The 16,154-nt window shown below is 56.4% G+C and overlaps 1 protein-coding gene across 2 annotated transcripts in view; it reads left to right on the forward strand.

The window, feature by feature from the left end:
• Positions 1–16,154, forward strand: part of PDE4A (phosphodiesterase 4A) — a 52,335-nt gene that overhangs the window by 4,766 nt on the left and 31,415 nt on the right. Inside the window, exons 2-3 of one of the 2 annotated variants that reach the window (XM_032310956.1) lie at positions 2,709–2,809; positions 3,447–3,646. In XM_032310956.1, coding sequence (XP_032166847.1) covers positions 2,762–2,809; positions 3,447–3,646 — 248 coding nt within the window. In that variant the 5' untranslated portion in view covers positions 2,709–2,761. Of the gene's footprint in view, positions 1–2,708; positions 2,810–3,446; positions 3,647–6,268; positions 6,839–16,154 lie in introns of those variants that run through there. The other variant, XM_032310948.1, reaches the window with a different exon arrangement.

Here is a 16,154-nt window from a genome sequence, read left to right on the forward strand (position 1 = left end):
CCCAGGACCCTGGGATCATGACTTGAACTGAAGGCAGAGGCTTTAACCCACTGAACCACCCAGGCGCCCCTAGAATGTTATAAGTCTAAAAGCAGAGTCTGAAACTCTGAAAGCAGAGTCAAGGCAATCAGGAGGAGTGGGGAGGAACACAGGATATCCAAGCCTGGTGTTTTGGGTCAAGTACAAAGGCCCTGAGGTCTGAATATGCCTGATGTCTGCAGAACAGTGACTCAGCTGGTGAGTCTAGGGGGAGAATGGGCAGAGGTGAGGTTTCTGTGAATGTGTTGCTGTCTTCCATGTCTGTGAGTCAATAATGATGGTAATTGCTATTATTACTGGGATGGTGGCTCCCCGTTTTGTGATCACCCCCCATGAACCAGACATGGTGCTTAGAACCTCACAGGCAACGCCCTCAGATAAGTATGGTTATCATTCCTACTTTACAGATAAGGAAACCGAGGCTCAGAGAGGCTGGGTGACTTGCCCAAGAACATACAGCTAATAAATGGCAGAGCTAGGATTTGAATGCAAGCCTGTCAATGTAATTTTTTTTTTGAGAGAGAGAGAGAGTTTGCAACCATGCCGTGTGGAGGTGGGGGTTGGGAGTGGAGGAGAGGAAGAGGGAGAGAGAGAATCTTAAGCAGGCTCCATGTCCAGTGTGGGTCTCGATCTCAGGATCCTGAGATCATGACCTGAGTGAAAATCAAGAGTCAGGCGCAAACCTGACTAAGCCACCCAGGCACCCCTGTTGGCGTAATATTGGACTCTGAGCGTGGCCCTTATTACGTGGCCGTTTCTCTGCCTGTCATGGGCTGTCAGTGCATGTATCTGACTTCATACAGAGAGAGGGGGATGCCTCTTTCCCCCGTGTCTATCTTATTCATTCCTTCATTCGCTCAGCATCCGTTGAGACCCTGTGTGGGGGACCATAATGAATGGGTACCACTGATACAGATAATTACAACTCAGAATGAGGAATGCTTTAATGGGGGCAAAATAAGCATCAGTGGGGGCTCAGAACATGAACTCTCTCAGTTTGGCTGAGAAGTGGAGGTGACCTTTAAGCTATCTTTATACATTCATCCATTTGTTCAACAGCTGTCTGTCCAACGCTTGCCGAGGTTGGTGAGATAATGTTTACATTCATTTCTATTGGTTGACACGGAACTGAAATGCTAGTTAGTGCAATAAGGCAAGAAAAAGAAATGAAAGCCATAGTAGGGGGTAAAATAGTAGCAAACCTTGCTAGGAACTTTAATTATGCTATTATGTCCTCAAAATAATAACTAGACATCAAACAAATACTAAGAGCCTGCTATGTTCTGGATTCAGTTCTAGGCACACTGGGGATATGGTAAGGAATAAAACAGATAAAATATTCTTGCCCTCCTGCAGTTGATATTCTAATGCGGGAAGAGACAATAAGTGTAATAGATAAATTACATAGAATGCTATCAGGTGATAAGACCTGTGAAAAATAGAGCAGGATAAGAGGCATTGGGAGTCCTTAAGGGCTAGCAATTAAACAGGGGTGAGGTGGAGAGACACTCCAGGAAAAATGTCTGAAAAGGTGAGATGTGAGCAAAGACCCGAAGAATGTGAGGACCCTGTGGATATTTAAGGGAAGAGTTCCAGCCAGAAGGATCAGCAGGTGCAAACTAGAGTGTGCCTGTTGTGTCCAGAAATAGGTGAGACCAGTGTGGATAAAACAGAAGCTGAGAGGGAGTGAGAGGTATGGACTTCGAAGTGACCAGGCACATTGTGCCAGGACTGTATGGGCCTCCCCATGAGGACTCTGACTTTTCCTCTGAGGAAAGTAAAAGCCGTGGAGGGCTCTGGCCAGAGGAGGGACATGATCTGACTTGGGTTCTAACAGACTCTCTCAGGTTCACATATTGGTGGTATTAAGCACTTACTGGGTGCCAGACACTGTCCTGTGAGAATTCAGTGTGGTATGATCTCATTTCATTCTCACATGGACCCTGTAGGGATGATCATTCCGTTTCATTGAGGAGAAACCAAGGCTCAGAGAGCTTGTCATTGACCCATGGCCACACAGCAATAGCCTCACGTGGGTGCGAAGGTGAAGTGAACCAGCCTCCCCCTCCTCCAGGCTTTCAGTCAAGGATCGCCGCCGGCAGAGCGCACTCATCATCAGGAGCTGCGTCTGTGTCCCTGTCTGTCTGTTTCTATTTCCACGCGTCCCTGTCTGTCTCCGCGCGCCTCTGCTTGTGCGTCCCCCATCTGTGCCCAAGCCGCCGTCTCGCTGCGCCCGGCCCCCGCACATCGGAGCTATTTCGGGTTTAGGCATAAAAGCCCAACAGCTCGGAGGAGACGCTTCCTCCGGCCCCCGGCTCGGACCACGCGCCACACGCGGCCGCTTCTGGGAGCTCCCGGTCTTCTCTGCGGGATCCCCAGGCCGGGGGAAGCCCCCGCGGGAGGACGGGTGGGGGCTGGGGCGACCCGGTCCCGAGGCTCCCGGCCCCCCAGTGGCCATCCCGGGCATTGACGCCGTCCAGACCCCAGCCGTGCGTCAGCTGTCGCTCTGGCAACGGGCAGGCGACGTCACCCCCCCGGGCAGTGCGTCAGCCACCCGCTGACGTCACGCCACGGGAGAGAAAACTAACGAGGGAGGGTAGGATTCGGACTCCGCCGGCAGGGGGAGCCCCGGGGCACTAACGGCGGATGTCTTTGGCTTGGTGCTTCAGGAGCCGCTGGCCGGGGAGGACATGACCCTCGCAGCCCCAGCTAGGTTGGCGGGATGAAGAGGAGTCGCAGTGTTCTGTCGGTGGCCGGGACAGGGGACGAGGTGCGAGAGGCGGGGCCCGGGCTGGGGGCGGGGCTTGGGCCGCGGGGGAGACGGGCGCCCTCTTGTGACTATGGCTGTTCCCTAAGTGTGGCTTCACGCTACCAAATCTGAGTGTCGTCGCCTTGTGCCTCAGTTTACTCCCTCGAGTCCATAATTTTCCAGCTGCCTAGACCAAGAGGCTCTCAGGCCCGGGACAGAACGCAGGGGCTTCCAAGGGGCTTCCCAGGTGGGGAGTGAGTTGTAGGGTGAAGAAGGGGTGCTGGGGGTAAGGTCTTGAGGGTCTAAGATGGGGGGCAGGGGCCACAGACAGGAAGGCTAGGTCGGGCCTCGTAGGTGTGCCCGGTGGGGATATGTTAGTGGGGTTTCACAGCGAGGCACACAGTGTACAGGCATGAGGGTCCAGAGCCCCAGGGCAGGAACTTCAAAAGGAAGCCCTGTAAGAATTATGGCTGAGAAGGCGTGGGAAAGCGCCCTTTGTGGGAGGGATCAGCGAGTGGCTAAGATGTGAGGGGGACACGAGGAGTCTATGTCCCCAAGAGCCATTTTTTCAGGTGGCTAGGGAAGGGTGTTATTGGAGGGAGGGGCTCAGAGCAGCCTAGACCGGCCATGCCCCTATCCTGTCCTTGTCCCTCCTCAGAGGCTGTGGGAGACCCCAGAGCCCACCAGCGCCAGCATGCTGGGGGCAGACCTCCGGCGCCCTCGCCGTCGACTTTCCACGGGTCCTGGCCTGGGGTGGGCGGAGACTGAGCCCTCAGACCCTGGGATCCCAGTGCCGCCAAGGCCCACCACGCTGCCACTGCTGGTCCCTCCGCGGATTTCCATCACCCAGGCTGACAGGTACATAGGAGGGGACCAGGCTGGGAGGTGGGATGGAGATTCAGGGCCCGGGGGTAGGTCCAGCCACCAGCTGTCTCCATGTTCCAGGCCCCTGGTTTTTCACAAAGTCAGCTGAAATTTCTGGACCCCTGTGGGTCAGGCTGTGACGCCCCTTCCCTAGGGTGCCCCTTGCCTCTAGGAATCCCTTCTTCCATTTTGCAACTCCCTGAGTCAGCAAGAGGCAGGCCTGTGGAAAGGGTTTCAGCCCTCCAGTCCCATCATGCCCCCACAGAGAGCTGGGGCAGATTAGGCAGTGGGGCTCCCACCTGTCAGCTGCGTGGGAGGATACACTTTCCTCCAGGCCTTAAAGGGGATGGTGAGACCCTGGTGGAGGGCCGGACTGGCATTTTCTTTCTCTTGGGAGGAGATGTAAGAGGTATGTGTGAGCCCCTTGCTCTTTCTCATCTGGGGTCCTCTGAGGGCACTTCAGCCCCTATCTTGGCGGAGGATGAATTCAAAAGCTGGACAACTGAGCTTGCCCTGGCTGCTGGCCAGGCCCCTGACCCTACGGCCCTCCCCAGGCCACTGTGGTCTGCAGCCTCAATCTTGCCATCCCCTTATCTACTCAGTTGGAGATCTCCAGGGTCTCTCTGCTTGGGTCATGAGCTAATGCTAATGGGGGAAGGAAGTGACTATCATCCCTCCTCCCTGGGTCTAATGTATCTCCCTCCAACTCCCCCCCCAGCCCCCAACCCCAATCATCCTTCTACCCTCTGCCAGGTTCAGGTCCAGCCTTGTCTAACCCGGATTCAGAGCAGAGCTCCAAACACCAGCCTTAGCCCACTGCCTTCCGCCCTTCTGCAAACCGCCCCCCACCGTGGTCCACCCCCCCCCCACCTCCGCCCTGATCCGTTGTTACCCACTGATAGCTCCGGCCAACGCTACAGCCTCCAGGCCCCAAGAATTTGGCCCAGCCCAGGACCCTCAAATGATCTGGAGAGGACTGGCAGCCCTTGCCAATCCCCTAGAAGCCGTTTTGACTATATACTGTTGGGGGAGGGTCCCCGAGAGAAGCGGGAGACACAGTTCTGGCTTCTGGGATACCCCGCGGCTGCTAAAGCGGGGCGGGTTCTTGCTCGGCGTTCGCCCACGCCCGGAGCCCCCTCGGGCTGGGAGAAAAGCGGCTGTGGGGGTTGGAGACGGCCGCTTTTTTTTTTTTTTTTTATAAGAACAGTGCTGGTGGGGGGGGGCGCGGGAGGGAGGAGGGCTGTGGCAGACGGCACGGCCTGCCCTGGGGAGTCCGTGAGGGGGACTCGCGGGGGCAGGGACCTGGTTCCGGGGACGCGCACCCAAGCCGTTTAGCGTCCGAGAGCGCGTGGGCCCCGGAGGGGGGACACCCGGGAGATTGCGCTCCCAAAGCCCGGCTACCGCCAGGGCTCCGTCGCGGCCCGGGCGGCAGAGATGGGGGGAGGGTGGCGCTCGGATCCCGCTCGCTCTCTGCTCGCTCGCTCGCTCGCTCGGCGCGGCGCTGGGGGAGGCGGGAGCGTGAGTCACGGCGACTCCCGATTTAGGTGCCGGAAGGGGGGCTCTGCCGGCGGGGGCCGCAGGGAGGAGGCTCGGCTGTTTACTCGCCTGAAAAGGGCATGGGGGTGCATCTCGCGGCTGCGGGAGACCTGCCTCAGTTTACCTTCTGTAGAAGCGCTTTAAAAGAGGCAGTGATACACAGAGCGGTGGGCGGGCAGCCGGGGTGTCCTCCTGGAGCCACACGGGAACCAAAGGGACACACCCCAGAAACACCCCAAAGCGGCCCTCGGGCGGACCACACACACACACACCAACGCATGCAGACTCCCTCAAACACCACAGTAAAACAGCCGAGGCTGAATTGCCTGCACAACTCGGCAAGCACCGACCGACCACAACACACACCCAAACGCGTGGGTACACATGCACAGCCCCAGGCCACCAGAACAGACCCCACAGCGGCGCACACCCTCCAAACAAGCAGCACACGTGCGCACACATCGTTCACCCACAGACACACTGATACACACACAGCGAAATCCAGAGAAACAGGCAGACCGCAGCAGCCAACCACGTGCGCACACACACTTCCAGCCGACACCAAAAACACAGACAACCCTCGGAAGGGGCCACGTGCACGCCCATCCCGCCCAGGGCGCACATCATCACCATCTTCCGACCCACCAACAGGAGAATCCCGGAACATCGCCGCTGCCAGCCTCAGAGACCGCACCGGCGGCGCCGGGACCACTCCCCACACTCTCCCCCCGGCCAGGGGTAGCGGCGAGGACACGCCAGCATAGGGCTCCGCCCCCGCCATGATGGACGGACTGACTGACACACCGGCAACCAGTCGGGTGTCTTCCTCCTGATCGGATTAACCGTTTAACTCCTTCTTTCCCGTGCACGCCGCGGCTAGGCAGGGCGCTCCGGAGAGAGCCGAGTTCCGGCGCCCCCTCCCCTCCGGGAGCGGGGCTCTGCGTGGGCGGGGAGGGGCCCCCTCCTTGGGTGGCTGCCCCCCACTGGCCCGGACGGAGGAGGAGGAGGGGGGCGGCGCTGACAGAGCGGCGGGCGGGGGGCGGGGAGGGGCGGGACGGGGCGGAGGAGCCGGGGCTGGCGCGGAGCGGGGTGCCGAGCGCGGAGAGCGCTGCCGGGCGCGGAGCAGAGCGGCAGCCACCGACAGAAAGCCGCGGCGCCCGGCCCGGGGGCGACCGGCCCGTAGCGCCCCCGGGTCTGTCCCCGGGGCGCCATGGCCCCACCGAGGCCGGGCGCACCCGCGGGGCCTCGGACGCGTCGGCTAGCGCGCCGCTGAGCAGGGTGCAGCTTGGAGAGGCCGGGGCCCCCCGGGGCGCAGTAGGGGGCCGGCGCCATGGAGCCCCCGGCCGCCCCCTCGGAGAGGAGCCTGTCTCTGTCTCTGCCCGGGCCCCGGGAGGGCCAGGCCACCTTGAAGCCGCCCCCCCAGCACCTGTGGCGGCAGCCGCGGACCCCCATTCGTATCCAGCAGCGCGGCTACTCCGACAGCGCGGAGCGCGCAGAGCCCGAGCGGTCGCCACACCGGCCCATAGAGCGCGCCGACGCCGTGGACACCGGCGACCGGCCCGGCCTGCGCACTTCCCGCATGTCCTGGCCCTCGTCCTTCCACGGTACCGGCACCGGCAGCGGCGGCGCGAGCGGAGGCAGCTGCAGGCGGTAAGACTCCGGGCGGCGGACGCGCGTGGAGCGGATAGGCGCGCAGAGAGGACGCAACTCGCCCCGCTGACCGCAGGGGGCGCTGCGCTGCGGGTGGAGTCCGAGTGACTCGCGGGGGTGTGGAGGGGAGGGGGGATTCTACTGTGGGGGGCGTCCGGGACGCGGCCCTGGTCATGCCCTGTACACGAGTACCCTTCCTGCTGAAGCCAGTCCTGGGGTCGACTTAGGGGGCGCCATAATGCGTGTAGTATTAAGGATGTCTTGGTTGAGGGCTGCAGCTTTGGCAGCGTGAACCTTAGTTGATGCCAGCGCAGGACGGTGGCTAGGCTGGGTAGTTGAAGGGACTTTCCTGGGGGCACTGTACTCTTTCCTAGAGGGCACTGTAGGGGGCGCCTGCTGAGATCACAATGTTTCCTCCAGGCTGAGGGGCTCTTGGAGTCCCCTGAGGGGGTGGAGGACTCTATAGGGTGGGGGGGAGCATTTGGGGACTCGCCCTGAAGCAGCTGGGGTCAGAAATCCAGAGGGAGCCTCTTAGGGGAACCCCGTGTTGGGGGCCTGTGTGCTGCGTTGGAGCTCCCTCTCAGGGCAGGAGTGTTAGGGTTCAGTAGCTCACCAGAGGGAGGGACTGATGCCCGTAGAGTGCATGGTCCCAGCACAGGGTAGTAAGGGATTCCCTGCCTCCCCCAGGGGACACTGTCAGTGAGGGCAGGTGTCAGGCTGGTTCGATGGCATCCTCTCCCTGACCGGGGTTGGCTCCAGCTGTTGGGGTACTACTAGCTGTGTCTTAGCTATAGGCGCTGCCTGGGCTTCTGGAGACCTGCGACTGTGACATAGGATTATGTGTGCTCCAGGGACAGTGATTATGGCAGTGGAACCATATGTGCTCTCGAGACCATGATTGTGACAGCACGACCGTGTGTGTGCTTCGGGATAGTGTGGTTGTGATACATGGTGTGCTTCCAGGACAGTGACTAGTGACCGTGTGACTTGTGTACTTAGGGTCACAGGAATTGTGACGGTAGGACCCCCTGAGTTCCCAGGACCATGAGGATGTGACAACGTGTGCTTCGGGGACAGCAATTGTGACAGTGATTGCGTGTGCTCTCGAGGCACATATTGTGACAGTAGGCATTCCTGGGAGGCAGTGATGGTGGCCCTGGGACCGTGTGATCGTGTCAGCTGGACTGTCCGAGCTCCCAGGGATACTGACTAAGATGGACATGCTCTCTGCCGCCTCCGTCCCCTGAGACGAGGAGCCGAGGAGTCCTCTGAGTTCTGGGGTGTGCTCCCGTCCGCCTGCCCTCCTGTGCTCTAACCACCTGGTGTTCTTGGCTACGGTGTGGACTCTAGTTGTGCTCGGGGGTCTGACTCTGGGTGACTGACAGCTTCGCCTGTGTGCTGTGTCTGACCCCCACGGGTGCCCCTCTGCTTGGGACATCTCTAAGACGGTCAGATTCAGGCCTCTCACCCCTGGAGTTCTGAGGGAGTCCTCTCTAGGCTGTGACCCTACAATTCTAACTCTCTCTGGAGCCTTCCAGCAGGCCCTACACCTCCCCCGCAAACACCCCCACCCACTCTCATTAGAAACATACCCAGCCCCGGCACCCCTGCCCCCAGGCAGGAAGCAAGTGTCTTGGGCCCAGCACACATAGCCTGAGAATTCCCAAAGGGAACTGGAGAGAAGCTGAAGGAAAACAAAAGCTGAAATCAACAGGAAATGCCAAGACCGGGGGCTGCCCGCCAAACTGGCTCAGGTCACTATCCTGAGAGACCAGTGAAGGCGTGAGGGGTGCCTTCGAGACTGGGTCCTCTTCCTTTTTAAGACCCCAGGGACTCCCCCTACCCTGGTGTTTGGGCACTCTCAGGGGACAGTGGCTTAGTGGTAATGATCGTCATTCTCTTGGTGGTATCCATCTCTTAATGGCTCACTCTCGGCTCCGTGCCGGGGACTTTTCCACATGTCTTCGTCTCCAGTGCCTGGGGTGGTATTCCTGTTGGACAGACTGAGGCCCAAAGGAGCAAAGGCTCTCCTTCGTGCCCAAGCCCACACAAGCAGGAAATGGCAAAGCTGAGATCCCAGCACCTCTCTGATGCCTTGAGTCCTGGCACAAGGGTCTTGCCCTCTCTGGGCCTCGGTTTCCCCTATCTGTGAAGCGGGGCTGTTGGTACTGCTCTGTTGGTGGGGGGTTGTTTGAGAGTTGTGAGATTGGGGATGTGTGTAAAGGACCTAACACAGCGAGTGCTCAGTAGATAGTCACTCAGGGACCTGTACTCAGGAGAGGAGCTGGGGTTTGAGCAGACCCTGCTCCGCCAGGTTGGGAATTAAAAATGGGAACCTAAACCACCTCCCGGCAGGGCTCAGGTTTCTGTTTCACCCGGGGCCTGCGTAGCCTCCAGCGCCTGTGGCCAGAGGGAAGGCATGGGTGCCAGCGGCCTCCCCCCACCCTTAGGCAGAAGGAGGAAGGGGGAACTGAAAGGCCTCCAGTGGGAACCTTGCTTCTTAGAATGGGCTTTCTGCCAGCCTGTTTCTCCAGAAAGGGGGCTCTCTGAGCGCACGCAGGGCGTTAGGGCTACCCACGTTGCAGTTCTTGCAGCCACCAAAAAGGGGATCCAGACAGCCCTAGACTTGAGTCACAGGAACCCCCAGAGAGAGGGCACTGCCCTCCATCTGAGATGGTATCCACAACCCCCCTCCAGACCTGGGGATGTATGAGCCTGTGCTCCTGGCGCCCTGCGGGGCTGAGTCACGGCACCACCACGATCTGTCAAGAGGCAGATGGAGCTGGAGGAAGAGAAAGACTCCGGTGGTAGTGGGGGCGGGGAGAGGAGGGCTTGCCTAAGTTGGGGGCAGGGCCAACATACGGACCCCTATGCCCTGTGCCCCTCTGTACCTCCAAATTCTTCCCACCGTGGGAGGCACTGCCGAGCCCCGGGAAGGGTTGGAGGCAGCTGGACTGGGGTGTCTCTCTGGCCTGTGGCCTCTGTCTCCACTTGGGTCCTCGCCTCCCCTCCTCTCTGGCTCTCCCTTATCCCTGGCGGTGCCCTGGGAACGGGTCCCTCCGCGCGCCCTCTGCTGGGCGACGAAAAAGGCACAGGCTGAGTGTGCGTTCGGAGTCGGGACGTGCCTGTGGGGCTCTAGTCCCCGAGGAGAGCAAAGTCACGGCCACCGCCACTACCGGCCCCAGGTTATTATTTCATGCATATCGAGCGCCTTGGAGAGTGGGCGCCAGGTCGGCCGACCGCAGACTGCGAGTGAGGTCCTCGCCTTCCCCGGGCAGGGACCAGGCGTCTCTCCCTGTCCAGACGGGCGCAGGGGGGACGGACGCTTGGTGGAGGCAGAGGAACTTGGCAGAAAAGTTGCGGACTCGGAGTTCCCGGCTCACCTCGGCGCTTGGCCCTGCCCCTGCCTGTGCCAGGGCCTCCCCGCACCAACCTGCGTGTTAACTCCCAGTGTCTTTGGCTCACCATTCCTGCCCAGCAGACGGAGAGAAGTGACTTGCCCAAGGTCGCACAGAGAGTTGGGGTAAACATCCAGGTCTCCTGGACTCCAGACTGGTGGGTGAGAATCAGATTCTAGCCCTGCCCACGGAGTCTCTGTGGGACCAGGAGCCCTTGGTCATGCCTCCGTGAGCCTCAGTGTTCTTACTGCATGGGCGTAAGATCTGCCCACCCCCAGGGCTGCGGTAAGGCTCCAAGGGCTGACGTTGGGGCTGGGCAAACCAGGAGCTGGAGTTTTGAGATCTGCACTTCTGCAAAGCACATCTCTCTGACACCTGCCCACAGAAGGGGGTGTCCTCCAAACCACAATCCTGGGCCCTGGCTGCTGGGGTGTCCCCCAACTTTACCAGTCACAGACCAACTGCAGGGTTCCTCTGAGTTGCAGGTCCGGCTTTGGGCCCGAGGGAACTGCAGACTGACAGAGTGAGGACAGAGTTTCAGGGGGCATCTGAGCCCACCGTCTTCGCTCCTGAGTTAGAGCTCAAATCCTGCCTTTGCCCTTGACTTGCTCTATGACCTGGGGAGAGGATTCACCTGCCCGAGCCTCATTTTCCTCATCTGGAACAGGGCCATTCGTGCCACAGACGGTAATTGAGCATCTTCAGGCTGTGGCAAAGAATGAGCCAGACACCCCCCCACCCCCGCCACCCAGTCCCCCTGTCCTGGAGTTCTCAGGCCAGAGGATGAGGAAGAAGTAATAGGTAAAGGCATATGATAATTCCAGAGGGTGACACATGGGACAGGAAGCAAAGAGGGACCCTGGGATTAGGGAAGGGCTCTCTGAGGAGGTGACATTTTAGTACAAACCTAAGTGAAGTGACCCTGGAGGCTAAGTGGGCCTGAGGAAAGAGGGTGACAAGCAGAGCCAGTTCAAAGGTTCTGGGGTAGGAACGTGTCTGTCACGTTAGAGGCAAGTGTGGCAGCCGTGAACCAGAGGCGAGCGGAAGGAAAGGAGGCAGGGAGGCGAAAGGGCAGCTCGTTCAGGGCTTCATGGCCTATGGGGGGATTGGCTTTAGGCCTTCGTTTCTCTCTGACTTTCTAGGAAGGAACAGAGGTCACTGAGCTGGAAGGAGACTGAACCATGAAGGGCCTGTGTAGCCTAGTGGCTAAAATCCCAGTCTTGGGAGTCAGACAACTGGGCTCATCCTCCAGCTCTGTTTTTTCCAGTCGGGGTGACCCTGGCCATGTCACTTCCCCTTCCTGGGCCTCAGGTTTCCTCATCTCTGAAATGGGCCTCTTCAGGACCTTATTTCCAAAGTCTGACCTAAAGAGTCAGCCAAACAATGGAAGGAAGCCCGAGGGCAGGTCAATAAGAAAGCTCTTCCTTTCTGGTTGTAGCTGGACCAAGGGGTCCTGATGGTTAGCGCAAAGGGTCTTAACAAGGAGTTTTCTTCTTCTTCTTTTTTTTTTTTTTAAGATTTTATTTATTTATTTGACAAGAGAGTGAGAGAGAAAGAGCTCACAAGTAGGCATAGCAGCAGGCAAAGAGAGAGAGGGAGAGAAAAGCAGGCTTCCTGCTGAGCTGAGAGCCCAATGTGGGACTCGATTCCGGGACCCTGGGATCATAACCTGAGCCGAAGGCAAAAGCTTTAACCCACTGAGCCACCCAGGCGCCCCAAGACCAGGAGATTTCACCTGAGGGCCATTCTGGCCTCTAGGGAACATGTGGCAAAGCCTGGAGACACTTTGGTTTCATGATTGAGGGGTGCTTCTAGTTACTAGTAGATAGAGAATTACCTGGCCCTAGATGTCAACAGTTGCCAAGATTGGGAAACCCTGCATTCCCAGAGAGCAGATATCACTTCCAAGGAAGCGAAAATTGATGGGTAGATGTGTAAGGAAAAAAACAACAAACCTTACATTTACGTATAAAGCCCAAATATTCACATAATATATAAATAGGCATACAATACAGGCATACCTCTCTTCACGATGCTTTGCAGAGACTGGATTTTTTACAGATTGAAGGTCTGTGGAGACTCCGCGTTGGACAAGTCCCTCAGCGCCATTTTCCCAACAGCATGTGCTCACTCTGTTTCTGTGTGCCACATTTTTTTAAAAAAATATTTTTATTTTTATTTATTTATTTGACAGAGAGAGAGAGAGAGAGAGATCACAAGTAGGCGGAGAGGCAGGCAGAAAGAAAGGGGGAAGCAGGCTCCCTGCTGAGAGCCCGATGCGGGGCTCGATCCCAGGACCCCGAGATCATGACCTGACCCCAAGGCAGAGGCTCAACCCACTGAGCCACCCAGGCGCCCCTGTGTGTCACATTTTGGTAGTTCTGGCAGATTTTCAAACTTTTTCGTTATTTTTATTATAGTCACATGTGATCATCTTGTTGTGACAGTGTAATCATTTTGGGGACACCACAGACTGGGCCCCTATAAGTCGACACACGAAATCCGTGAGTGTTGTGTGTGTGTTCTGACCGCTCCACCAATGTTTTCTCCCCATACTCTCCCTTTCCTTGTGCCTTCCAATTTTTTTTTTTTTTAAGATTTTATTTATTTGACAGAGAGAGAGAGAGATCACAAATAGGCGGAGAGGCAGAAGCAGGCTCCCCGCCGAGCAAAGAACCTGATATGGGGCTCGATCCCAGGACCCTGAGATCATGATCTGAGCCAAAGGCATGAGGCTTTAACCCACTGAGCTACTCAGGCTCCCTGTGCCTCCCTATTCCCTAAGACACAGCAATATTGACATTAGGCACCTTGATGGCTTCTAAGTGTTCAAGTGAAAGGAAGAGTCGGCACGTCCCTCACTGCCAATCAAAAGCCAGAATTGACTGAGCTTCATGAGGAAGGCATGTTGGAAGCTGAGACAGGCGGAAAGGTAGGCCCCTTAGACCAGCGAGCCAAGTTGGGAAGGCAAAGGAAAAGCCTCGAAGGAAACTGAAGGTGCCGCTCCAGTGAACACAGGAATAAGAAAGCAAAATGGCGTTATTGTTGATTTGGAGAAAGCTGAGTGGTCTAGATAGAGGACCAAAGCCGCCAAAACACTCCCGTAAGCCAAAGCCTCATCCAGAGCGAGGCCCTCACTCTCTTCAGTTCAGTGGAGGCTGAGGAAGGTGAGGAGGCTGCCAAAGCCAAGTTCGAAGCTAGCGGAGGTCGGTTCCTGAGCTTGAAGGAAAGGAGCCACTCTATTACGTGAAAGTACAAGGTGCTGATCTAGAAGCCGCACCAAGTTATCCAGAAGCTCGAGCTAAGATGATGAATGAAGGCGGCCACACTAAACACACGTTCCGTGTAGACAGAGCAGCCTTCCATTATTGGAAGATGCCATCTAGGACTTTCATAGCTAGAGAGGAAAGGTCAACGCCTGGCTTCAAAGATCAGGCTGCGTCTCTCTTGTTAGGGGCCAGTGCCACTCGCGACTTTAAGTGAAAGCCAGGGCTCACTTGCCATCCTGGAAAATCCTGGGGCCCTTAAGAATTAGGCTAGGGGCGCCTGGGTGGCTCAGTGGGTTAAAGCTTCTGCCTTCGGCTCAGGTCATGATCCCAGCATCCTGGGATGGAGCCCCGCATCAGGCTCCCTGCTCAGCAGGAAGCTTGCTTCTCCCTCTCTCTCTGCTGCTCTCTGCTCCTGCTTTCTCTGTCTCTCAAATAAATAAATAAAATCTTAAAAAAAAAAAAAAAAGAATTAGGCTACACTTATCTAGTCTGCTGGGTAAACGGAACAACGAAGCCTGGATGACAGCACATCGGTTTGCAACATGGTTTACTGGATATTTTAAACCCACTGTTGAGACCTACTTCTAAAAAAAAAAAAAAAAAGGATTGCGTTCAAAATATGACTGTTGACTGACACTGTGCCCGGCTGCTGGCGTGCTCTGATGGCGATGGACAATGAAATTAATGTTTTCATGCCTGTTGATACCACATCCATTCTGCAGCCTGGGGATTAAGGAGTCATTTTGACTATCACGTCTTATTATTTAAGAAGCACATTTCATAAAGCCATAGCTGCCGTAGACCGTGACTCCTCTGATGTGTCTGGCCAAAAGAAATTGAGAACCTTCTGGAAAGGACTCACTGTGCTTGATGCTGTTCTGGACATTCTGACTCTTGGGAAGAGGTCACAATGTCAACTGGAGCAGGAGTTTGGAAGAAGTGGATCCCCACCCTCATGGATGACTTGGGTAGGGCTTTCTAGACTTCCAGGGAGGAAGTACCTGCCCGTGTGGTGGGAACAGTGAGGAGCGGAATTAGGCGCCGAGCCTGAAGATGGGACAGCCTCATTGCAATGTCACGATCCCACTGGAACAGTACAACTTGCTGAAAACTCAGATGGTGGTCAGTGGTTTTTTGGTTTTTTTAGCAATAAAGCGTTTTTAAATTAAGGTACGTACACTTTTTAAGGCATAATGCTATTGCACACTTAGTAGGACTACGGTGTCGTGTAAACATGGCTTTTATGGGCACCGGGAAACCACAGAATTCATTTGGCTCGCTTTGCTGTGATGCTCACTTGACTGCAACGGCCTGGAACCGAACCCACGGAATCTCTGAGGTACGCCTGTGTGTCAGTGGCTGTAACGTTTCATAGAGAAGGCAATTTGGGACCGTCTCCGCAGGCTATTCCTCTGGGCAGGGAGGGGATAATGAAATAAAGGGTGGCCACGCTGATCGAGAGCCTGGCTCAGACACTCTTTGGCTATGTGACCTTGAGCAGGTTGTTTTTCATCAAGACTCAGTTTTCCCATCTGTAAAAGAGGGACAACACTATGTCCCTTTGCAGATATTTGGTGGGGATTAAAAGAGAATCAGAGCTAGAGGCGCTGAATGTTCAGGTTTGCTGCTATCACTGTCACCATCTTCATCTTCATCTGTATCCTCTGGCTAGTATAGTGGCTTGCACATTATAAACTCTCCAGAAAATATTTTGTCAGATAATCATAGCTAGTATTCAGTGAGTACTTTACTGCATCCAAATGCTTTTCTGACCCCCCCCCTTTTTTTAACATATCCGTCCATGAGGTGCGTAGTATTATGCCAATTTCACAGGTGGGAAAACTGAGGCTCGGTGAAATGAAGTGACTGGCCCAAAGTCAAATGACTAAGAAGCGCCGGAGGCCAGACTCAAGCCTAGGCCAGCCAGTTCGGGGGCCCATGACGACAGAGCCCACAAGGAGAGAGAGAAAGGTATTTACAGAGGCAAGGTCCTAAAATAGAGAGTCGCTCCATTTTTCTTATTTAAAACAAGCTTCTCCCACTTCCTAACCCCAAGGAGCCACAGACAGTTTGGGGTAGTCTCTGGAATTATATCCAGCTGGCCGGCTTTGTTCTAGAATCTTCACCTCCTCAGTCTCCCTTTCTTCCTCTGCGATAGGGGATCCCATGTCCCCTCCCCCAGAGTCACAGTGACTGGACATGCAGGGGCTCCAGAAAGTCCCTGTCTGCTTGTACTGCTCTGCCCAGGGGAGGTCGGTTTCTTGGGGCCACCTCATGAGCTGTGGAGGGCCCCAATTCTAAGATGCTTCAGAGATTCTAGGGGTGGCAGGACTGGGGTTAGATCTCAGGAGTGTCTAGGGGCCGTGAGCACCCTCAGCGTCTAGGGATGTCTCGGAGTTATAAGGCATGTTGCAGAAGCTGTGGGGGACATTGTGGAGCTGTCCCCAAGGATTGTGGGTTCATCTTGGTTCCAGAAGGTAGCCTAGGGTTATAGGACTGTCTTGGGAACTGTGGAGGAATCTAATTGTGCCCCTGGGGTCTGTAGGGGACCCTAGGATTTGGGGGGCAGCTACATGTTTATGGGAATACCCCTTGAGTCTGAAGACACCCCCGAGGTTATGTTGGTGTCTCTGAACTTGTGGGGCCATC

The sequence above is a fragment of the Mustela erminea genome, chromosome 1 (genome assembly GCF_009829155.1).
Source record: "Mustela erminea isolate mMusErm1 chromosome 1, mMusErm1.Pri, whole genome shotgun sequence".
NCBI classification, from domain to species: domain Eukaryota; kingdom Metazoa; phylum Chordata; class Mammalia; order Carnivora; family Mustelidae; genus Mustela; species Mustela erminea.